A 26,541-nucleotide genomic window follows, 5' to 3' on the forward strand; every position below is an offset into this window, starting at 1 on the left:
CAGCCCTCATATATTTGTGCAGGCAAACTACAGAGTCTGTGAGATGATAATAATACACTATGGATGCAGAATTCATTGTCTCAATTCTTGAGTTATTCAACAATTGGTACACAATGAAAACATTTCTGTGAGATACTGAGATCTGACTACATGGTTTCCTTCAGAAAATGCCTCTCAACAGGGGGTAGTGTTTACTGTAGTGTTGACACTTACAAATAGAGAGCATAGATGCATTTTGGTTATCACAGCAACTGGGGATTTTGCTGTTAGAATTTAACACTTGGGAATTAGGAATATTAAATGGCCTGGAGTACTTAGGGCCATGCCAAATGTCTGCCCAAAAAGTCTACAGTGCCTTATTAAGCAGTAAGTATTGCTTTAGACAATATGAAAAATTATATAACTAATGTACACATATGACAAAAGATGTGACATCTATATATTTTCTACTGAAGAGAACAAGCACACCAAGATGGAGATTTCTTGGATCAAATTTCAAATTCTCAGACTAAACCAAACCCACTGCCATTGAGTCAATTCCAACTCATAGTGACTCCCATTGGGTTTCCAGGGCTGTAAATATTTATGGAAGCTGATTGCCTCATCTTCCTTCCATGGAGCAGCTGGTGAGTAGGAACTGCCATCCTTCTGGTTATCAGCCAAATGCCTTACCAAATTTTCAGAAGCAGCAGGTAATTCACAGTGTCATTTTCTTTCAGGATTTACCTCTTCTCCAATAATTATAGCTAAAGAACAGAACATGCTCAAATAGGGCTGTGGTATAGATTGACTAAAGAGGATATCCCTCCCCTTCCCCCCCCCCAAAAAAAAAGAGGATGGAGGGTTGGATGGAGACAAAAAAAGTAGGTAAAGTCTTTCTTTTTCCTTATTATGAAATGACTAAAACTGCTGTTCATAGAGATAATGACTAATTCACAATTCTGGCAAAGTCATCAATGAAGACATGGATGGATGTTATCTATAGGCCACTGAGGATCATAGATGACACAAAGAAAATGTAGAATTTTTAATATCTATTTATTAGAAAAAAAAAGGAGTTTATAACACTCGTTACCCCACAGATAATTCCACAATTTTTAAAAAAGTCATCTTTTTATTTATCTCAGTAAAATAATAACAAGGACAGCACTTGAAGCAATTATGGTAAATCTTTTACATGTTTTATTTCTGAGCCTCAAAACAACTTTACAAAGTAATAGCATGCCAAAAACAGTATTATTCAGATGAAGTCAGATGTATGAAACACACTTGAAGAACTTGCCTTATCAGAATTTAAACCCAAGTCTATATGACAACTGAAGCTGGCATCATTCTCTCTCTCTACTATCTCATACCATTTCTCACTTCCTTTAACTCTTTCCTGTTACATTTTATTCCAATTAAATACACATATAGCTCTTTACACAATGCAAACATGCAGCTACTTTAAGAAACTCTGGAGATTTTATTTATTACACGATCTCAGTATCCAAGAAAACACCTCTGGATCTGAGTGAGGGCCATCATTTGTTGTTTTGTTGTTTGTTAGGTACTTGACTGTTTCTTGTACTGTGGTAGCTTGCATGTTGTTATGAGTCTGGAGGCTATCCCACTGGTATTTCAAACACCAGTCAGGTCACCCATAATGGACAGGTTTCAGTGGAGCTTCTAGACTAAGAAAGACTTGGAAGGAGGAAGGGGTCATCTACTTCTCCAAGTGCTGGCCAGTGAAAACTTTATGAACAGTGCCATCACTGTTGTTGTGTTGTTATGCACCATCAAGTCAGATCCGACTCATAGTGACCTCTCCCTGGGTTTGCGAGGCAGTATCACTACGGAAGTAGATTGCCCCATCTTCCTTCCTAGGAGTGGCTGGTGGATTTGAATCACCAGCCTTCTGGTTAGCAGTCAAGTGCCCACTGGTAGACGTTAATTGTTTTGAGAAAATGTTTCTAAAAGATGCAATGGCTCATCGCACCACTAGGGTGCACTGAAGTAGCAATGTATTAGGCTGGATGGAAAGAGTTAATGGCATTTCTCTAAAAGGCTAATTCCCCTTCAAAGACATATCTGTTCACTGGACAAAATTGTTTAATAAGAAAACTGACAATGGTGTCGGTGTCACTTGATGACAAACTGGTTTGTTGAATTTTATGTCTTATAACTTATCATGTTCTTCTGATTGCCTCTATTAACAAAAAAAAAAACAGCTTGTGACTAAAAAGAATTTGTACTATTACTCTGCCCACTTGTGATGAGTCTAATTAGATTTATACACGAAATGAATCAATTTTGATAGAAGTACTCTGTTACTCTGTTTTAGGATTGCTATTTAAACTTTAATCACCATATCACAAAACAGTCACTTTTTTCCTCTGAGTTGTTTCATACATCTGACTTAGTCTTCATAATATCTTTAGTTATCAAAAACAGTTGGATTTTTCTAACATAAGCATAGATTTAATATTATATGTACCATGTTTAAATTTAAGAACTGTTTTTAATATCTAGAAACTATCTGTGATATACGTATACATACATGGATGTGAGTTCTACTCTGTCCTATGGGGTCACTTCCTGAATTGACTCCATGGCACACACAAAACAATATATGTTTACATTTGTCATAACTAAGGAGCTCTGGTGGCACAGTGGTTAAAGCATTCAGCTATTAACCAAAAGATCGGCAGTTCAAACCCATCAGCCACTCCATGGGAGAAAGATTCAGCAGTCTGCTTCCATAAAGATTTACAGCCTTGAAAATCCTATTGGGCAGTTCCATTCTGTCCTATAGGATTGCTATGATTCAGAATAGACTAGATGGTAGTGGGTTTGGATTTGGTTTGCCATATACATGTGTGGGAAAGTAATAATTTTCTCATTTTATCTAAAAAAGCAAAAACATTATTTAATGGAGCATCAAAGTTTTCCATGAAAACTGTATTAAATAATAATTTTAACTTTATTCAGAGCCTCCACAATTGTATAAATCCAGGGGGCGCTATTCACTGTACACGATTATACAGGCTATATAGTTTTGGAAGGTTGGGCAATTCTACTTCCGTAGTGATACTGCCTCTGAAACCCAAGGAGAGGTCGCTATGAGTCGGGGCCAACTCCACGGCAAACAACAACAACAACAACACGGTTTTTACAGGAGCTCTGGTAGCATAGTTTCTAAGGCACTTGACTGCTAACCAGAAAGCAGGCAGTTCAAATTCACCAGCCACTCCTCGGAAGGCAGATGGGGCAATCTACTTCTGTAGTGATACTGCCTCGGAAACCCAAGGAGGGGTCGCTATGAGGCAGGTCCGACGTGACGGCACATAACAACAATAGTTTTTACAGCCTTAGGTGGTTGCCTGATTTTATTTCATTACTACTCTTTATAGCAACATCTATATATTACTAGGAGTTAAAATAGCATATATTTCATAGGGAAAAGTGGGTAGTTACTTTCAACAATCTAGTATGAGAAAGGCATTTTGATAAGCTGTGATATGAGAAACAAACATGGTCTCTTACCATCTGGGATAATTCAATTTTTTAGGCATCTAATCTAGCCATAAAAAAAGAAAAGAAACAAACAACAAAGAAAAACTCACAAAGTACCTATAAAATCTCCATGTTCAAGTTCTGTACTGATAAACTCTCCAAGATAAATTGGTTATAAAAGAAACCCCTAGATTACTAATTTATTATACCAAAACCAAACCAAACTCACTGCTATTGAGTCAATTAGACTCATAGCGACCCCTCTTGGGTTTTTGAGGCTTTATCACTAGGGAAGTAGATTGCCCAGTCTTCTTTCCGAGAAGTGGCTGGTGGGTTAAAACCGCCAGCCTCTGGTTAGCGGTCAAATGCCTCAGGCACTATGCCACCAGAGCTCCCGTTTTCAAATATTAGCGAGTTCAGTATTGGAGAATGTCTACCAAAATTATTTGGATTTGGAAGAGTTCATTTTATTTGATTTTATTTTTTCCTATCTCAGACCAGAACGCTGGTTTGTTTAAGCCACTCAGGTTTTGAATAATAACATGAAATAAACAATGTCATCTACGTTTTTTTTTAAAAAAAAAGGGGAGGGGGACTCGTTTTGTTTGTTATTTGAATTATTTTGCTTTGATTTTATTTTTTTACACTAGGGCAGAGAAGACAGTTTACAAGCAAAAAGTAATTTCTAAGCCCGGATAATATTTTCCTCACCCTTTGCCTAAGAAATACACTATGTATGCCCTTGGGTCTGTAGCAAGAAAGAAAAAAAAGATTAAATGTTAAAAGAAAGTGAAAAGAAACCAAAGCATACAGTATTTCTATATTCAATTAGTGAATCATTTCTAGAGAGCACTTTTTCTGAGAAATCTAATTTTCATAGCATTTAACCTAATCTTTCCCATCTACTTCAACACAATAATACTCTCACACTTTTTTAAAAATACTTCATTAAAAAATACTTTCCCTTTCTTAGAAAATAAAGATTTTCAAATTAGGTTAGCTGAGGCATTTCATTCTTGTCTCACTAATCTGAGTTCTCAACATCTAACTATCAGACACACACCAAAGACTACAATGTATAATGCCACACTAAACCACACACAAAAAATAACAGACTCACTGCCATGGAGTTGATGCGATGCTGACTCATAGCGACATCTCCACGGGTTTCTGAGGCAGTATCTCTATGGAAGTAGATTGCCCAATCTTCCTTCTGAGGAGTGACTGGTGAGTTTGAACCACCATCCTGCTACTTAGCAGTCAAATGCCTTAGGCACTATGCCACACTAGGTCTCCCATAAAAATCAGGCAGATTCTATGTTAATTAGTAGATTTATCTATGGCATGTTCCATATTCCTTCTGTGGTGATACTACCTCAGAAACCCAAGGAGGGGTCGCTATGAGTCAAATTGACTCCAAGGCAGTGAATTTGTTTGGTTTGGTTTGGTTTGGTTTGGTTTACTCTTGAGTTAAACCCAGCTAGAGATGGGGCACAGAAACCAATTTATAAAGTGGTCATATAAAGTGTCAACGATTGCTCTACCACCTACTGTCCACTAGTTGACTCATAGCAACCTTATAGGACAGATTAGAGCTGTCCTCTAGGGTTTCCAAGGCTGTAAATCTTAATGGAAGAAGACTGTCAAATTTTTCTCCCACAGAGTGGCTGGTGGGTTTGAACTGCCATCTTTTGGTTAGCACTCAAGCGCTTGATCACTGTACCACCAGGGCTCCATCAATGACTGCTATTAGCCTAATTTACTTTCTAGCTTTTCTCCCATAAGGATATTTGGATTTTATATAAAGCTACAAGGGTCCATGGTGTATCCCAAATAAATTAAATTCTCATGGTAAAAAATTTAAGGCACTATGATGTTGTTGTTATGTGCCGTAGAGTAGGACCCGACTCATAGCGGCCCCTCCTTGGGTTTCCGAAGTGGTATCACTATGGAAGTAGATTGCCCAACCTCCCTTCCGAGGAGTGGCTGGTGAGTTTGAACCACCAGCCTTCTGGTCAGCAGTCAAGTGCTTTAGGCACTATGCTACCAGAGCTCCCTGAAGAAAAACATGAGAGAAGGACAGAATTCCTGTCTCTAAAAAAACTTCTATAATTCAAGAGTTCTAAACAATTCATTACACTTCTTTTAGACTCAGGCCTCAATTTGCTCATATATAAAATGAACATTTTCTTCAAACTCAGCAAGAATTATAGCAATGACCACAGTAAGTTGGAGCTGCTACTGTGTTCAGGGACAAAATGAAAATAGTAACCAAAGTGAGCAGTTTGGATGGCACAAGGACAGTTCAAACACAGGCAATGCAATGACTCGATGGCAAATAACAACAACAACCAAACCTCGAGTAAGAAATAAACTAATTAAGACTTGCAGCGACAGTGCCATTTATAAGATTCACATGAAAGGATGCATGAAAAGTTGTTACTATTAGTACTGTAACTATAATTACTAGTTATTTTTATTCCTGTCTCCCAACAGAGGCATAAAGGGCAGGCAGAAAATATTACATCCTTAATCGCAATTAAGGTGAATGATAGAGCTATGTCAATTGTCCTGTTTGTCCTTCTGCCTGGAATTTGAGTAGTGATGGGGTAAAGAAGGAGAAATAACAATAAAAATTTTATGTCAATTACTTTATGCTTATTAACTCATTTCTTCTGCCACAAAGTCTATAACACTATGCCCTTCTAAAGATGAGATAAAAAGTAAGTAATCTGCCCAAAGTCATCCAGATAGGAAATGCTAGATTTGAAATTTAAAACTGAGTTAGTTTTTCTAGTATCAAGCCTATTTTCTCTTAGCTACTGCATACACTCATCACTCAGAATTACATGGATGTAATCATTGGCAGCTTCGCATGTGAATAATATATGTAACTTTATAATATCACACTACAAGTCATATGCGTGAGTGATGTATTGGGTATGTTGTGTTGGTGTGTGCACACATGTGCAGATTCTTTTCTCTATTGTTAACATCAGGAACTAACCTTCTCTCTTAAATCCTGGATGTCCAAGAATTACTCTTACTTTACATGTAGCAAGAGGTTTGAAACACTAGCCTTTAATCAAGCCTTGATGGAAGAAACATTTCTGAAACAGCATCTGTGCTTAGCCTATAGTGACAAGACACATGATAAAAGACTGCCAGAGAACAGAGGTATGTTCCCTGAAGGTGTAATTCAGGCAGAGTCAGGAAAAAGAGTTGAAGAGTAGACAAAAATCCACTTTGTTTTATGATAATTTTACCGCATTAACTTAGAAGTGACTTTCCAAATTTCTAAGCATACTGACACTTAATTTTTGGTAGAAAGATATATTGTAAATGTACTTCATCAGTGCAGATAATCGAGAGTTAAGTATAGTCAAATATATTGAATGGGACACATTAAAAGCACCAATAACAATTAAAATGTACACAGAGACAAATATAGAAAAACAAAGAAAGACCTACAAGAATGCAATAATGAAGGAAAAAAAATAATCATGATGGCCTTTATATATTCCTAAAATGTGTCATTTTATGTGGATTTTCAAAAGAGCTCATGAGTAATAGAGAACACACACCCTCCAACTTTATCTATAGTAAAATAAGATTATAATAAAATTTAAATTGTATAATGCTTAGATATTTCAAGGAATGATATACTGCAGATAGGTAAAACCAAATAGCATTCAAAAGTTAATCCAATATTGAAGGACCACCATTTCCTGCAGAGTGAAAACACAGATTTGCAAAAAAGGCAAAGTAAATAAAATGACTATGAAATCTATTGGTAACATTATAAAGACAATATAACACACTTTAATGATTAGTTGTATAAGGATGGTTTCTTGGCCATGGAGAAATAAGGGAGAAAAAGAAGGTCAATAAACATAATGATGCATGGTCTATAAGCTAATGTGTTAGAAGTAGGAACAAAAATTCTTAAACTTAATGGGAATCATTATTATTGCAATAGGTAGCTAATTCTATCAACAACTAGCCAATTCCAGCATTAGTGTCAAGAGCTAAATCTAAACCATTCCATTTAAAATTGTATTTAGTTTTATGTCCATTATTTGAACATTTATACCAATTTTTTAAATTACACTTAAATTCATTGTAGAATCATGCGTACAGTTTTGCTGGCATTGCAGCAGTTCTTTGTTCTATAGTGAATTATTATTCCTTAAAAATGGAAATAGGAGCTCTGGTAGCATAGTGCCTAAGGCACTGGACTGCTAACCAGAAGGCTGTCGGTTCAAACCCACCAGCCACTCCTCGGAAGGAAGGTTGGGCAATCCTACTTCCGTAGTCATACTACCTCGGAAACCCAAGGAGGGGTCGCTATGAGTCGGGGCTGACTTGACAGCAAATAACAACAACAAAAATGGAAAAGTTTCCTAATTAAGATTCAACTGAGAGATACCAGAGGGCAAAAGGAAAAGCCAGAAAAAAACTTCATGATGTTAGGAGAAGGTGAGAACACTTTTTTTATGTGGATATAAAAAATACACTTGGAGAACAAGGATCTCAAGAGGGAAAAGATGATGTTTCAGATATTGCTATATTTCCAAGTTGGTACATCTATGCCAAAATGCAGAAAATGCCTTCACCAAATGTCAATGCAAAATGATATATGCTGGAAACATATTTACCAATTTTTGAAACTGTTAGCATGCGTAACAGCAATGGATCACATCCTCTACATTTCATAAGAAAACTGAGACAGAGATTTGAGTGTATGTCATTGTCTCAATGTTTCTTCCACTTTAACTTAAAGTCTCTTGTAAGTGCACTCCTATTTCTATGTTTAAATTGCTTTTGGCACCTAAACCAGTTTGGCTACCACATTACCACTGACAATGAAGCCACGTCGTTTGTTTTTCATTTACAAACAATTAAACTTATGTATTCATTGTTTCATTTACGAACAATTTTTCATTAACATACAATAGAACTTACAATATATTCCTACCTTAAAAGGTCTATCAAGTTCAGGTAGCTATTTCATGAAAATGAATTATCATCAGCGTACATGTTAGTGATATTAGTAGATCGATATACAATTTTTTTCTTATTAAGATACAGATATATAACCCTGGCTTAGGAGACAGGCGAAATGAGTGTGTTCAGTAATATTAGTCTACATAAAAATATCTCAAGAAGCTAGGTCATTATCATTAGTCATGATAAGAATGTCTCCTAGGATGTGTAAGTCAAAAGAAAGTTTATGTGGCAGAATTATGTAAGGAAACTTACAATAGTGCCTGCCCACAAACCATGCAATTTGGAAACAGCCAAGAAACAAAACCAGAGAAAAGAGGGAAAAATACAACATGTATTAAGGGTTATTATGCAGCTACAAAGATTCAATATGACCCTGGCGATATAGCAAAAAATAGTTATGGAAAAGAAGCTATTTCTTATGCTCAGTAGCTAATTTTCAAACATATGTACCTGTATTTGAAACTTTGAGCATTTCACACATTTTTCTGTATCTGAAAAAAAAATGGATCCAGACTGATATTGTGTATCAATATAGCTAAAAACAGTCAATATAAAGGTAGCCAAAAGCAAAGTTCAATAAGAATTCTAAAAAAGGATATTATGCTGGTTGCTAATAAAGTACTTCTGATGTATACTTTGCTCATATCAGAAAATAATAATTTATTGTCAATTTTCCTAGAAGGAATGAAATATCTACAATAAGATGTTTTATAAATATTAAATAAAAGTGTCTAGACCAAGCCATAAATATAATTAGAAACTTTAGAAGTAATATATATCTCTATTCTGACAACATATAAATTTCACTAACAGTTCATTAAACTGCCTTTCTTGTCATTTATGAGAAAAACATTATATACGTTCATTTTAAACCTTCAAGTGCATGAGATATATGAAAATACACATAACTTTTAATAGCACGTTCTGGAAAATTAAGAAATGCACACCATTCAGGGCAAACATAATGAATTTAAGGTGGCATATGAAAAGTACATAACATGTCCTTATCCATATTATTATAAACTTTAAACAGAAAATACAAAAACATATTAATATGATTTGAAGGAAAAGGAATGTTAAGAAGGTTGTGGTAGCATCAAAGTTTATATGTTCCAGCCCTTAATTAATATATTATGATACACTGGACATATAACACAAACATATCTATTTGTGACTGGATTTATCACATTTTTTATACATTTAAAGAAAATAATAAGCGGATGCTCTAAGCAGATTTAAATTGTATACAGTTTACATTCATTGAATATTTGTTCAAAATAGAGTCAATAATAATTATATCTAAAATGTTGGGTATGACCATGATATGGTCTAATTTATGTTGAAGAGAGAAGAGAGATTACATAATTCTTTAACCTACTTTAACAAGCACAGGTAATACCAAAGGTTCACAATGGATGATTTTCCTTTTTTTACTTACGGCTTTGTAAGTTCTTTTTTGTCCAGCATGTTTTCTAATTTGTTCTCCATTTGGCCCTGTTTCCACATGCATTGAATAGATAATGTCAAAGAAATCTTCAACCACAGCTACTCTCCTTAAAGACAGCTTCTCATCTACCCCTACGCCATCCTAGAAACAAAACAAAACAAAGCATAAGACTAACAAAGTAATTGACATATTTAACACATAAAGTTGATTAAATAAAAATGTTTTGATAACCTGAACCAAATTATCTATATAAAAACCAAAATACTAAACTCACTGCTGTTGAGTCGGATCCAACTCATATTGACCCCTTCTTGGGTATCTGATGCAGTATCACTATGGAAGTAAATTGCCCAATCTTCCTTCTGAGAAGTGGCTGTTGGGTTTGAGCTGCCAGCCTTCTGGTTAGCAGGCAAATCCCTTAGGCACTATGCCACCAGAGCTCCTATACAGGAGTGTTCAAAAAATAATGAATTAATATCTCATCATTTTATGTATTATTCACATATTGAGTTTTAAGGAATATGAAGAAAGACATTTGACATAGTTATTGATAGATGCAACACTGGAAATTCTTTCTCATCTATGCCAACAAATTTGGAAGACAGCTACCTGGCCAATTGACTAGAAGAGATTAATATTTGTGCCCATTCCAAAGAAAGGTGATCCAACAGTATGCAGAAATTATTGAACCATATCATTACTATCTCACACAAGTAAAATCTTGCTGAAAATAATTAAAAAAACAGTTGTAGCACTAGTACATCAACAGGGAACTGCCAGAAATTCAAGCCAGTTCCAAAAAAGGATGTAGAACAAGGGATATAATTACTGATGTGAAATGGATCTTGGCTGAAAGTAGAGTATATGGGAAAGATGTTCACCTGTGTTTTATTGATTATGCAAAGGTATTCCCTGGTGTGGATCATAACAAATTATGGAAAACATTGTGAAGAACGGCAATTCCAGAAAACTTAATCTTGCTCATACAGAACAAGTCCATAAACCAAGAGTCAGTCATTGGAACAGAACAAGGAGACACTGTGAAGTTTAAAATCAGAAAAGGTGTGTGTCAGTATTACAACTTCTCACCACACTGTCTTTATCTGTGTGCTAAGGAAATAATCCAAGAAGCTGAACAAGATGAAAAAAAATGTGATATCAGGATTGGAAGAAGACTTATTAACAATGCGCAACCTTGCTTGCTGAAAGTGAAGAGGACTTAAGGACTTATTGATGAAGACCAAAGACTGCAGCCTTCTGTATGGATTACACCTCAACATAAAGAAAACAAAAACTACCACAACTGGACCAATAAGCAACATCATGATAAACATAAACAGAGAAAATGTTGAAGTTGTCAATGATGTCACTTTACTTGGATTCACAACCAATGCCCATGGAAGAAGCAGTGAAGAAATCAAATGATATATTGCACTGGGCAAATCTACCACAAAAGATCTCTTAAAAGTGTTAAAGAGCAAAGATGTCACTTTGAGGACTAAGATGCACCTGACCCAAGTTACGATTATTTTCTATTTCCTCATATGGCCACTAAGGCTGGACAGTGAATAAGGAGGATCAAGAAGAATTGATGCCTGTGAATTATGGTGTTGGTGAAGAATATGTGATGCACTTTGCAGTGCCAGATGAACAAATGAATTTGTCTTGGAAGAAGTACGGCCAGAATGCTCCTTAGAAGTCGGGATGGTGAGACTTCATCTCATATAAATTGGACATGTTATCAGGAGGGACCAGTCCCTGGAGAATGATAGCATGCTTGGTAAAGTAGAGGGTCACTGAAAAAGAGGAAGACTCTTAGGACATGGGTCGACACAGTGGTTGCCCCCATGGGCTCAAACAGCACTGATAGTGAGGATGGTACGGGACCAGGAAGTGTTCTGTTCTGTTGGACACAGGGTCACTATGAATCAGAACCAAGTCAACAGTACATAACAGCAATATTAAGTAAACCATGATTACCCATAAAGGATATCTTTTAAGTTCGTCTAGTGACTTACTTATAGCTATTAAAAAACTTCTTAATTTTTTTTAAAATACATTTTAAGGAACAAATTATTCCCAGGTTTTTGGTTTTTTAAACTATAATTTACTCATCAAATTCATTCAACCAATATTTATTGAGTTGCTAGATCCTGGACATAAACAATGGAGAAATAAAAGAAATAACAGTCTCTTTCTCAAGCATCATATAATCTAGGAAAAATAATGTACCTTGTGCTCTCAGTATTAGACTAAAGGTCAGTATGTGTCAAGGGTTAAAAATATAAGGTCTTGGGATCATCTGGGTGTGACTTCTGGATTTTTCACTTAATAGCTGTATATTTTGTGCAAATCACTTAAGGCTCTCTAAATCTTGGTTGCCTCCTGTGTAAAATAGGGATAATAGAACCTACTTCACAGAATTCCAAGAATTAAGTAAATTAACCTATGTAAAGTACTTAACCCAACGAGTTGACATATAGTCAACACTTAATAAATTATGGTTGTTGTCATTTTGAGGATCATGATGAAAATTACAAGTACTGTACTTAAGGAGTTCAGAGAATGAAGATAATGCCTCTTGCTGAGGTATCTTGTTAGAAGAAATATAATTTGACATGGGTATTATTTGAAGCAGAGCATAAGGTTTGGCAGTAAAACATACAGGGAAGAGCCAAGAGTTCCCATGGATAATAAGGAAGAATAAGAAGTAAGTTTGGAATAAGACAAGAAATTTAACCTTACGTGGCTGCAGCATGAAAAGATTATCTGCTTGCAAACACACACACACAAATACACACTCCCAATGTTCTTATTTGGACCCTGAGCCATAACTTGAAGTAATAAGACGGAACTTTAATTCCCGGCATACAGCACAACAGTATGACTAATCTGAGCTAAATCATTATGCTATTAACTCAAATGGCAAGGGCCTCTTTGAACAATTTGTGATGCCTAAAGTGGCATATTCCAATAATTATATACTATGAAGATGCATGTTAGGCCAAACAGTCAGGCATTTTTTTTCTGTTCAATATGTGATGTTCCCTCACACATTATCTGTACAGATGCCTGCTGTTCATTATTAGGCTTCAGCCCTTTCTCACTTCTGTTCTTTACCACCTTGAGGCATCTCCTCCTCTGTATTGGGCCCCAAAGATAATACCTTATGACACGAGACCAATATGTAGTGAGAATACAGAGAGGCTGCCCAAAGGATGGAAGCAAACAGTTGAAAAATTGTTGCAGGTTAGAGAACGGCGCACAAGTCGGAGTTAATTCAAGGGCCCCAGGTTTGGTTTTACCTTCTGGTTTGGAGAAGTGAATGAGATAAAAAAGAAAAAAAAAAAAAAATAGAGAGATAATGAAAGAGAGACATCGACAGATGAAGCAGAAGCTACAGCGACAATGAAGGGGAACTGAGTAGCAGCAGCCACTGGGCACTTAGTCCTCACTGAGTCTCGCAGTCAGTCATGCTGAGGTTGTAGATACCTGGACCTTTCCTGCTTGTAGCAACTCTTTGGAGTAGGCACTGTTACTGTTCCCAGTTCTTTTCTGGGAAGAACACTTGGAAAAAGAGAATTTAAGTAACTTTCTCAAATGACTAGATAATAAGAGGTTGTGCTAAGGTACAAATCCAGAGCTCTGGAGCTCAAGCAACTATCTTTATGAAAAGGAAAGGGAGAAAGTGAAAACACACTTTCCCACTCTCATTCCAGCAGAATGTGCTAATTTTCAAAGTGGTCTCTGCAGCCTTAAACTCGCTTTTTAACCTCAGCAGAAGATTCAACCATTTAATCCTTAGGAGTTTAGTTCCCTTATATGTTTAAGAACAAATGAACAACAAAACATCTGATAGACTAAAAAAATCTGTAAAAAACTTATTCAACTGAAAAAAACAGATTTTATGTACTGATTACTAAAGAAAAACTTAACCTAAAAAATGGGCAGAAAACATGAATAGACACTTCACCAAAGAGGACATTCAGGTGGCCGACAAACATATGAAGAAATACTCACGACCATTAGCTGTTAGAAAGATGCAAATCAAAACAACGATATACCATCTTGCCCCAGCACTAGTAGCAAAGCTCAACAAGAAAGAAATGCAAACAAGAAAGCAAACCTATAGGACAACAAACGTTGGTGAGAATGTGGAGAGATTGGGACTGTCATAGCTGGTGGGACTATAAAGTGATACAACCACTGTGGAAAACAGTATGGCGATTCCTTAAAAATTTGGAATTAGAAATACAATTTGACCCAGCCATTCTATTACTAGATATATATCCTCAAGAAGTGAAAACCAAGATAAGAACAGATATATGCATACCTATGTTCATTTTAGCACTATTTACAATAGGCAAAAGATGGAAACAGCCTAGGTGCCAATCAACAGAAGAATGAATAACCAAACTATGGTACATACACACAATGGAATACTATGCAACCCTAAAGGATAACGTAGAATCTACAAAGCACCGCTTAACATGGATGAACTTGGAGGGCTTTATGCTGAGTGAAATAAGTCAATCACAGAAGGACAAATATTGTATTAGTCTGTTATTATTAAAAGTCAAAGAAAGGTTTATATATGGAAGGAAATTTTCCTTGTTGGTTACAGGGGGTGGGAGGGGAGGGGAGGGAACTTTGTTAGATAGGTAGAGACAAGTATTGATTTGGGTGAAGAGAAGGGCAATGTACCAAATGTGAGTGATCAACATGTGGCAATGAGGAAGAGGAAGACATAGAGAGCCTCTTGGGAGGTACAGACAACAAAGATGAACCCTTTTGCACATACAGTACTGTGTTGTCAGTGAAGGTAAACATTGATCTATGGATGGATAGATGGGTAGACAGGCTGAATGATTAGGTATGTCTATGCAGGGGGAATTGTACCCATGTATATATGTATAGGGTTGTCAGCCAATGTTTCTACAAGTGTACTTGTATATTCTGTAAGAATTCCCAGATATATAGTAGAGCTGACAAGGGACAAGTTTATAGTCACTTCTTGGCCACAGCCAACTACCCAGAGGGAGTGAGTAGTTGGACCTGTGGACTCAGGACCATGGTCTCAGGGTACCTCAAGCTCAATTGGCATAAAAACTACACAAAAACATTGTTCCACATCCTATTTTGGCAAGTAGTGCCTGGGATCTTAAAAGCCTGCAAGCAGCCATCTAGATGCAACGACGAGTTTCTCCTCGTCCAGAGCAAAGAAGAATGAAGAAAACCAAAGATGCATGGAAACAATTAGTCCAAGAGACTGGTATACCATGTGATCCTCAGCCTATGTGACTATAAGACCAGAAGAACTAGACGGTGCCCAGCTACCACAGTCAACCACTCAGAGGGGGATCTATGTAGGAGATCCTGGATAGAGTGGGAGAACAATGTGGAACAAAATTGAAAATCATAAAACAAAAAAGCACCAGGTTTGTTGATCTTATAGAGCCTAGTGGAACCCCTGAGATTATGGCCCCTAGCTACCCTTAAGGTCTGGAATTGAACCCACTCATGTGGCTTCCAGTCAAACAAAAGACAGGCATATAAACTGAACATTTACATTAGGTAGATACACTCCTTGGAGAGATCAATCATGGGAGAATAGAAGGGAAGTGTATGCACAGGGAGAAAGCTTGGAGGAGCAGGAGTACATGGGAGGGAAGGACAAAGTGAAGAGGTAACTATGGGGAGGAATTGGGAAGGGAGCTGTTCCACTGTGGGAAATTCCAGTCTATGTTACGAGACAAAGTGTTTGTATGGAAAGTGAATTTGCTCTGTAAACTTTCACCCAAATCATAAGAATTAAAAAAAAAAAAAGAAAAAGAAAAACTCAACCTAATTATATGTAACATAAGAGTACTGGTGGGGCGATGATTAAGCACTCAGCACTCAACTGCTAACCAAAAAGTTGATGGTTTAAACCCACCAGCTGCTCAGAGGGAAAAAGATGTGGCAGTCTGCTTTTGTAAAGAGTCACAGCCTTGGAAACCCTATGGAGGGGTTCTACTCAGTCCTATAGGTTTGCTGAGAGTCAGAATGAACACAGTGTTGTTATTGTTTGGTGCTGTGGAGTCTGTTCCAACTTGTGACACTAGATAGAACAAAACACTGCCTGTCCTGCACCAGCCTCACAAGCAATGCTACGCTTGAGCCCACTGTTGCAGCCAACGTGTCTATCAATGTCATTAATGACCTTCCTCTTCACTGGTCCTCTGCTTTAACAAACGTGATGTCCTTCTCCAGGGCCTAGTCCCTCATGATAACATGCCCAAAGTACGAGAGAAGAAATACTGCCACCCTTGCTTCTAAGGAGCTTTCTGGCAGTACTTCTTCAAGACAGATTTGTTGGTTCTTCTGGCAGTCCAAAGAATAGTCAATATTCTTTGCCAACACCACGATTCAAATGCATACATTCTTCTTTGGTTTTCCTTATGCATCATTCAGCTTTTGCATGCATATACAGCTATTGAAAACATCATGGGCTTAGGACAAGAGCACTTTAGTCTTTAATGTGACATCTTTGCCACTTAGCACTTTTCAAAAGTCTTGTGCAGGAGATTTGCTCAGTGCTTATGTCATTTGATTTCTTGACTGCTGCTGATGTGGGCATTGAATGTGGATCCAAGTAAAATGAAAGCCTTTACAATGACAATATTTTCTCCATTTATCATTATGTTGTTTATTGGTACAGTTGTAAGGATTTTTGTTTTCTTTATGTGGATCTAACCATCTACTTAGGAGCTCTGGTGGTATAGTGTCTAAGGCATTTGACTGTTAACCAGAAGGCTGGTGGTTCAAATCCACCAGCCACTCCTCAGAAGGAAGGTTGGGCAATCTATTTCTGTAGTGATATCACATCAGAAACCCAAGGAGGCGTTGCCATGAGTCAGATCTGACTCCATGGCAGTGCATTTTTTTTTAACTACTTGATGCAGTGTTATATTTTATATGTTCATACTAAAAGATCTTACATATTACTAATATTCACAAAATATGAGTAAAATGTATTGATATTAATGGTGTTGTTCAATAATTTCTGGATTCTGTTAGATCACACTTCTTTGGAAGGCACAAGTATGGCTCTCTTCCAGTTGACTGGCCAGGTATCTGTCTTCCAAATTTCTTGGCATAGCCAGTGAGTGCTTCCAGTGCTTAATCTTTCTTGAAATATGTCAACCTGTATTCCATTAATTCCTGGAACCTTGTTTTCCACAAATGCTTTCAGTGCAGCTTGGATTTTTTTTCCCTCAATACCACCAGTTCTTGGTCATATGCTACCTCTTGAAATGGTAGAACATTGACCTATTCCTTTTGGTACGGTGGCCAGATATTCTTTTTTTTTTTTAATATTTCCTGCATCATTCAACATTTTGCTCATATAATCCTTCAACACTGCAACTTGAAGCTTGAATTTTTTCTTCAGTTCTATCAGCTTGAGAAATGCTGAGCATGTTCTTCCATTTTGTTTGTCTAACTCCAGGTCTTTACACATTTCATTATAGTACTTTACTTTGTTTTCTCAAGCTGTCCTTTGAAATCTTCTGTTCATCTCTTTTACTTCATCATTTGCCCCATTTGCTTTAGCACCTCTACATTCAATAGCAAGTTTCAGAATCCCTTTTGACATCATTTTGGTCTTCTCTTTCTTCCTTTCTCATAATGACCTTTTTTCTTTCTTCATGATACCCTTGATATCATTCCACACTCATCTGTTCTTTGGTCACTGGTGTTCAGTGTGTCAAATCTATTCTTGAAATGGTCTCTAAATTCATGTTGGATATACTCAAGGTTGTATTTTGGCTCTGTTTTAATTTTCTTCAGTTTCAACTTGAACTTACATAGGAGCAATTGATGGTCACTTCCACAGCCGACCTTTGGTCTTTTTCTGACTGATGATATTGAGCTTCTCCATCCTCTTTCTACATATGTAGTTGATTTTATTCCTATGTATTCCATCTAGCAAGGTCCCCTTATATATGTGCTGTATATGTTGTTAAATAAAGGTATTACAATGAGTAAGTCGTTGCTCTTGCAAAATTCTGTCATGTGATCTTCGATGTCATTTCTATAACCAAGACCACATTTTCCACCACTGATACTTCCTTGTTTCCAACTTTTGCAGTTGATCTTGCAAAATTCTGTCATATGATCTTCCATGTCATTTCTATAACCAAGGCCATATTTTCCCACTACTGATACTTCTTCTTTGTTTCCAACTTTTGCATTCCAATCATCAGTAATTATCAATGCATCTTGACTGCATGTTTGATCAATTTTAGACTACAGAAGTTGGTAAAAATCTTCAATTTCTCCATCTTTTGCTTTAGGGATTACTGTGTAAATTTGAATAATAGTTGTATTAACTGGTCTTCCTTGCATTTATATGGATATTATCCTGTCACTGACAGCAGTGCATTGCAGGATAGATCTTGAAATGTTCTTTTTGATCATGAATGTGACACCATTCCTCTTCAATTTGTCATTCCCAGTATAGTAGTCCTTATGACAGATTGAACATGGCCAATACAAGTCCATTTCACCTCACGAATATGTACAATACCAATCTTTATGCATCCCATTTCATTTTTGATGACATCCAATTTTCCTAAATTCATACTTCACACGTTCCATGTTCTGTTTATTAATGGATGTTTGCAGTTATTTCTTCTCATTTTGAGTCATGCCACATCAGCAAATGAAGTTCTGAAAAGCTTTACTCCATCAAATCATTAAGTCAACAATAATTTGAGGAGGCAACTCTTCCCTAGTCATATTTTGAGTACTTTCCAACCTGAGGGGCTCACCTTCCAGTACTATATCAGACACTGTTGCACTGCTATTCACAGCTTTTTAATGCCCCCTCTTTTCCCCCCAGAAGTAGAATATCATGGCCTCCTTCCCCATCTGTCTTAGTCCGGAAACTGCTGAAACCTGTCCACCAAGGGTGACCCTGCTGGTATTTGAAATATAAGTGGCATAGCTTCCAGTATCACAGCAACATGTAAGTCACCACAGTATGACAAACTGTCAGATGAGTGGTGGACAAAAGGACAGACAGCAATGGATATGATACATATAATATAATATGTTGTTGTTATGTGCCATCAAGTCGGACCTGATTCATAGCGACCCCTCCTTAGGTTGCCGAGGTGATATCACTACAAAAGTAGATTTCCCAACCTTCCTTCCAAGGAGTGGCTGGTGCATTTGAACCTCCAGCCTTCTGGTCAGCAGTCAAATGCATCAGATACTACGCTACTAGAGCTCCTATAATATAATATAGTGTATATATAAAGCAAATTAGGAACTTTTAATTCCCAGTATTCTTTATCCAACATCTTCTAATGCCTGAATTACTGACAAAGACATCATTTGTAAAATTTTAAATAAAGAATATTTCAGAGAAAAACAAATGTTGTACAAAGTAAAATTAGCATAATGAGGAAAAGAAAGTGCATTTGTACTTTGACCTAAAAAAAAATGCTTGTCTGAAAAGCAAACCTATATGAAATTTATTCATTTTTATCAGTGATTCATTAGCAATACAGAGAAAATTTCATTCTCTCTTTCCAAAATTGATAATTTACCCAAGAACACACTATTGAATTCCAAGCAATGTTACTTCAATGAGAAGATAATTATAATTATTTATATAGCATATTCGACTTCTCTGCAGCACAAACAAAAGTCCACATTAGGAGGAAGCCAATCCCTGCCAGCACAATGAAGTCTGCAAACACAATGCTTTGCCATATGTTCAGACACAAGCAAATAAGCTTTGTTTTTTAGGTACTCTCTCACAGAGGAGATACTCCTTCCCTGGCACATGCTGTTGCTTTCCTTTAAGTACAGATAACCTTAAATTCTGAGGTACTGATTGACTAGTACAAGGAGCTCTGCTGGTGTAGTGGTTAAGGTATTTGGGTATTAACCAGAAGGTCAGTGGTTAAACCCACTAGCCACTCTATGGAAGAAAGATGAGGCAGCCTACTTCCATAAAGATTTACAGCATGAAAACCCAATGGAATTGACTTGATGGCAGTGAGTTTGGTTTTTGGTTTGATCAACTAGTACAGGAGCCCTAGTGGCACTTGGCTGCTAATCAAAAATTTGGTGTTTGAACCCACCAGCAGCTCCAGGGAAGAAAAGACTTGATGATCGGTTCCCATATTGTTGTTGTTGTTGTTACGTGCCATCCACTCAGACCCGACTCATAGCGACCCTTCCTTGGGTTTCCGAGGCAGTATCACTATGGAAGTAGATTGCCCAACCTTCCTTCCGAGGAGTGGCTGGTGGGTTTGAACTGCTAGCTTTCTCCTTAGCAGTCTAGTGCTTAGGCACTCCACTCCCAGAGCTCCCCCATAAAGATAACAGCTTGGGAAATCCGATGGAGCAGTTCTACTCTGTACTATAGGGTTGCGGTGAGTCAGAATCAGGAGATCAACCAGTTATTAGTTAGGCAGAGTGATTCTGTGTCTTTTCATGAATTCATTGCACTAAACTAAAAACCAAACCCACTGCCATCAAGTTCATTCTAACTCATAGCGACCCCCATTGGGTTTCCAACAAGTAAATATTTGCGCAAGTAGATTGTCCCACCTTCCTTCCATGGAATGTCTGGGTGGGTTTGAACCACTAACCTTTTGGTTAGCAGTTACATGGTTTAAACACTGCACCACCAGAGCTACTTTCACTGTACTAGTACCTATTAAAGTTTATATAGTAACCTGCAAAAAGGTGAAAACTAATTTTATTTTTCTCCTTGAAAATTGAATTGATTGTTTAATATAAGGTTTAAGGTTCATCTGAATACTTAATAATTTTGGCTATCTTGTTTGGCCATTAAGGAGCTCGGGTGGTGCAGTGGTTAAAGCACTCAACTGCTAACCAAAAGGTCAGAAATTTGAACTCATCAGCTGTTCACTATGAATTGGAATCATCAACTCGATGGCAGTGGGCTTGAGTTTTTTGGTCATGATTTTGGGTAATTCAATATTTGGTTGTAATTTATAAGTACAATTGCACCTCCTTTAAATAAAAGGTATGACCATTACCTAAAACCATTTTATACGTTTGGGGCTAGGAGCCAGTGAATGATAAATAAAAATGAGCTTGAGAGATGCTAATATACAGCAATCTTAATGACAAAAAACTTTAAAAGAACAAAAGATATATAGCACCTATGGCCAATAGCCTATAACTCAAGAGTGTGGTTGGAAGGGAAAGCTAAAAGCATTACAAATAATATTTTGAAAAGATTAAAATCTTTGCAGTTTAAGAAGTCCATCTTGTGAGTTCTAATCTCAGAATAAAAAGAAGAAATTTATTTTAGGAAAATTTTGAGAGTAGTAATTGACTTAGGGTACATAAGGTAAGAATTTTTGACCTGAATAGTAGGCGAGGAATTAAAATTTAGGAAGAAATAACTTCGTGTCTAAAGTGATAATAAGACCTATAAAAGTTTTTCAGTGGAAAGTAAATGAAGATTTAGCAAGACAGTGAGATATGCAAGTGAAATACACAAGTAAGATCTATGCCAAAACATATTCCACGTTCTGGGAATTATTATTATTGTTATTATTATGTCTAATTATATTGTCAATCAGGTTCCCAATCTAAAATTCTGAATCATTTTCCTAACCAGTAATCAAGAAATTCCACCTCTGGATTGGCTGGATGAACAATTCACCCATCCTCCCTTTTCTACTGGGTTCCTGGCTTTACAAACTCAGGGAATGACTTTTTACAGCTTACACCAAAAGCTATAAATAGGATGCTAAATCCATTTTGGATGCATTTTTGGTTTTTAGTTTATTTAGTATGTAAATCCTTGTTTTTGCTTAGTGAGTGTTTTAGGGTTCCCTAGAGAAACAGAATATATAAACATATATTTCTTTATTATTTATTTCCCCTGGTAGACCATGATAATCCACCGAAGTCCTTTTCACTATGATAGTTAATTTTATGTGTCAACTTGGCTTGGCTATGGTTCCCAGTTGTCTGGCCAAACACTAATCTATACTTGCTGTTTCATAGTGTAATCTAATGTAAATTTTAATGCAATTACCCTCCACAATGTAATCTAATGTAATTAATCAATCCATTGAAAAGAATTGTTCCAGACTATAAATAGGTATTTTGGAGAACTTTATTCTGCACTATTCTCATCATTAACCTATGGATCTTGGGATGCAAGCCTGTAGGAATCTCCAGCCTATTGTCTGACCTATGGATTTTGGAGGAGCTGTGGTGGTGCCTGTCCTCCACAACTCTGTGAACCAATTATGTGAAGTAAATCAATCTCTCTCTCAGTGTGTATTTGCATGTGTGTATGCATGTGTGTGTATACCTAATCCATTGCTGTTGAGTCAATTCCAACTCACAGAGACCCTATAGCACAGAGTAGAACTGTGCCATAGGGTTTCCAAGGCTATAACTCTTTACAGAAGTAGACTGTGTCATCTTTCTTCCGTGGAGAAGTTGGTGGGTTCAAACCATTGACCTCTCGATTAGCAGCCAAGCAATTTAACCACTGCACCATTAGGGCTCCCTTACCTGTCCATTCTGCCAAAAAGCTCTTCTTGACTCCCAAGGCAGGGTTCAATAAAGCAGTTTGTTGGTATTTTAACATTGTAGATAATATCAATCCTTCAAATATATGACTAATTACATAAAGAGACAGTGTTTGTAATGATGTAATATTTTCTAAAATATGCAGGAAAAAAAGTACATAAGCCCTTTTGACAGTGAAAGCTTTAATTTCCTGGGTGGAGTAGTGGCATGTTACTCAAGTGAACAAAAAGCCACTTCAAGGAATTCTTTTTTTTTAAAAAAAAAACTAGCTTTGATCAATTTTAGAAAAAAAGATCTATAGAAAATGCACAAAAAATTAACATATAAGACTAAATCTATTATTTCCCTTTTGAATTATAATCATCTCTAAAATATTTCTTCATTTTTTAGAATAATTTATATGCAGTGAAAAAGTGGCTTTGAAAAAAGCAATCTGCCCATTTGCAAACACAGATGTCAAGGTGACTTGTTTTCCTTTGAGTTTGCTCTTGGATGCGGAAAAAACAGACAACACAAAAACCTCTCTCTTGGTGAAACAATGGCAGAATATTGACATAGATATGAGTCTTCAGATTTAAGAAACACAATGAATCCCACTAGAATAATTTTCTAAAATGCATTCCTGAAGATATCATAGTGAAACTGCAGATAAACTCAGATTAACTGTATTAAAAAGCAGCCAGACAGAGAAGACAGATCACTCTTTAGGAATATCCAATTGTCTGACAGCAAACTGCTCAACAGTCACAAGGTCAGAAGACAATGTAGTAACAGCGTTATGGGTAAGAGAGCAAATATATATCAATGTAGAGTTGTATTATCCATTACCTTCCAGTCACTTCGAACTCATAGAAACCCTATAGGTCAGAGTAGAACTGCCCCATAGGCTTTCCAAGGCTGTAAATCTTTATGGAAGCAGGCTGCCTTAACTTTTTCCCATGGATTGGCTGGTGGGTTCAAACCACCAGTCTTTCAGTTAGCAGCCAAGCTCTTAAACACTGTGCCACTAGGACTCCTACAGAATTTTGAATTTTCATTCAATTATAAGAGTGTTTTCAGACAAACATCATGTTAAAAGAACTTAAAGAAAATACTTTAGACACAAGAAAATTGTTTGAAGTTTCAAGAAAGGAAACACTAAAATTGGATGCATAATTAATTTATAACAACTTAGTATTCTTTGGAGCTCTGGTAGTGTAGTACCTAAAGTATTTGACTGCTAACCAGATGGCTGGCAGTTCAAAGACCAGCCACTCCTTGGAAGAAGATTGGCGGTAGAGAAAAGACCTCAGAAACCCAAGGAGGGGTCACTATGATTTGAATTGACTTGACGGCAGTGAGTTTGGTTTTTTTTTTTTTTTTGGTTTAGAGTTCTTTTAATTTTTTCCTAAAGAACACTGTAGTAGATTATTCATTTTCTTAATATGTCAAAACTCAGTCAATGTGACTTTTAATTTTTAAGATGAAAAAGCAGCATTGGGACAATTAAAATAATTTATAAAACTGAGTCTGTTTTACTCCTATATCTAGGAAAGAACTCAGTTGTTTCCAATTTAGGTTATTAAAAATAATGCTTCTGTAAATATTTTGTTCATATATTTTACAAAACCCATGCACCCATTCATTTGGTGTATATACTTAGAAATAGAATTGATTGGCCATAGAGTATATTTATGTTCACATTACACTATTTCTAATATTTATGAAATAAGCAAAATTTTCTAGAAGGCTTAAAACAAGATGAACTAGTTTGTTAAATATGCTTAATTGACAATCCTCTAAATATATATTGAGCTTTGTTCTGTGCCTTTTTCACATCTATAATTCTCGTCTGTCAGTTTGTTGCACTGGGATGGCTTGTGTGTTGCTGTCAGGCTGAAGGCTATGCCACTGGTGTTTCAAGCAGCAGCAGGTTCACCAATGGTGGACAGGTTTCAGTGGAGCTTTGAAACTAAGAAAGACTTGGAAGAAGGAAGGAGTCATCCACTTCACAAAGAATTGGCTAGTAAAAACCTATGAATAGCTCTGAAACACTGTCTGATATATTACTAGAAAATTTTATGAGTAGCCCTGAAACACTGTCTGATACAGTGCCAGAAGATAAGCCCGTCAGGTCAGAAGGCACTCAAAATACAACTGGGGAAAAGCTGCCTCCTCAAAGTACAGTTGACTTTAATGATGTGGATGGAGGAAAGCTTTCAGGACCTCCATTTGCTAGTGTGGAGTCATTTTGCATGACTCAAAATGGGAAGAAACAGCTGCAAACATCCATTAATAATTGGAACATGGAACGTACGAAGTATGAATCTAGGAAGGTTGGAAGTTGTCAAAAATGAAATGGAATGCATAAAGGTCAGTATCTTAGGGATTGGTAAGCTAAAATGGACTGGTTTTGGCCATTTTGCTTCAGACAATCATATGATCTACTATACCGAGTACACAAAATTTAAGAGGAATAGCATGGCATTCATCATTACGAAGAATGTATCAAGATCTATCCTGAAGTATAATGCTGTCAGTGATAGGATAATATCCATACACCTACAAGGAAGACCAGTTAATACTACTATTATTCAAATTTACACACCAACCACCAGAATCCAAAATGAGGAAACTGAAGATTTTACCAACTTCTGCAGTCTGAAATTGCCCAACCATGCAATTAAGATGTGTTGATATTATCACTGGTGATTGGAATGCAAAAGTTGGAAACAAAGAAGAATCACCAGTATTTGGAAAATATGGCCTTGGTGATAGAAATAACATTGGAGACTGCATGATAGAACATTGCAAGACCAATGACTTATTCATTGCAAATATTGTTTTTCAACAACATAAATGGTGACTGTACATGTAGATTTTGCCAGATGGATTACACAGGAATCAGATTGACTACATCTGTGGCACGAGGTGATGGAGAAGCTCAGTATCTTCAGCCAAAACAAGACCAAGAGCTGACTGTGGAACAGACCAACAACTGCTCATATACAAGTTCAAACTGAAGTTTTAATTGAAGACAATTAAAACAAGTTTTAATTTCTAAATCAGAGCCAATATATGATCTTGATTATATCCTTCTTGAATTTAGAGACCATCTAAAGAGTAGATTTGATGGATTGAACACCAGTAACTGAAAACTAGAGGAACTATGGGATGACATCAAGAAAATCATCCATAAAGAAAGCAAGAGGTCATTAAAAAGACAGGAAAAGGGAGTTCTAGTAAGATGGCAGAAAGACTGCACAGACCCTCCTCAACAAAGAAAAGGGGAACTAATCAACACAGATACAGAAGATAATCTGGACCCCTGAGCCTTGAAGGGAAGGATATAGAAGTGACTAAATTCCAATTAGCAGAAGAATTTGCATGAAAACACCAAAAAAAGGAAACATATGGGTCTGGGTCTGGCAGCTTGGCACAGACAGCTTCGACATTGCCAAGCGGTGGTAGGACATAAAAATCAGCCCTGCCAGCCAGGGACTGCATGAAGGACTGCTCTGGTGGTGAGGAATAAAAGGGGAAGCAGCAAAGAGGAAGGCGGGCTGAGCCGTGGACTTATGGCTGTCCAGAGGGCACAGCCATTTTGAATATTTACAAGCAGCTTGACCATTTTGGATATTTTAAATGACAGTGTTTTCCCAGATTCCAGGGATTTAAGAACAGACTCTGCTTGCTGGAAACCGCAAAGACATCCTGGACGCACGGACTACTGGAAAGGTGCAATATTCCCCTTGTTACTCTTATACCCCACACCCTCTTGGTGAACGGAGGGGTAGCCATCCCTCATTCCCACACACATTTTAGGCTGGCTGAAATTCCATCCCAGTCTGTGTACTTGGAGGAGCCTGGGTGCCCTGACCCACTATGTCCAGATTGTTTTTCTTTTTTTAAATTTATTTGTTTTTGTCTGTTTTAAAACTACTACTATTATTATTACTTTTGTCCTTCTTATTATCATTCTTTATTCTTTCCTTACCAGGTTCTAGTTTTCAGCTTTTTATTGTTCC

The 26,541-nt window shown here is 36.8% G+C and overlaps 1 protein-coding gene across 1 annotated transcript in view; it reads right to left on the reverse strand.

Annotated features, from left to right (window-relative positions):
* Positions 1-26,541, reverse strand: part of NOL4 (nucleolar protein 4) — a 613,219-nt gene that overhangs the window by 481,582 nt on the left and 105,096 nt on the right. Inside the window, 1 exon segment of the mRNA XM_007945636.2 lies at positions 9,944-10,093. Within this exon segment, the coding sequence (XP_007943827.1) occupies positions 9,944-10,093 (150 nt within the window).

Source organism: Orycteropus afer, unplaced genomic scaffold (genome assembly GCF_000298275.1).
Source record: "Orycteropus afer afer isolate SDZICR_OR568_19922 unplaced genomic scaffold, OryAfe1.0 scaffold00141, whole genome shotgun sequence".
Classification (NCBI taxonomy): domain Eukaryota; kingdom Metazoa; phylum Chordata; class Mammalia; order Tubulidentata; family Orycteropodidae; genus Orycteropus; species Orycteropus afer.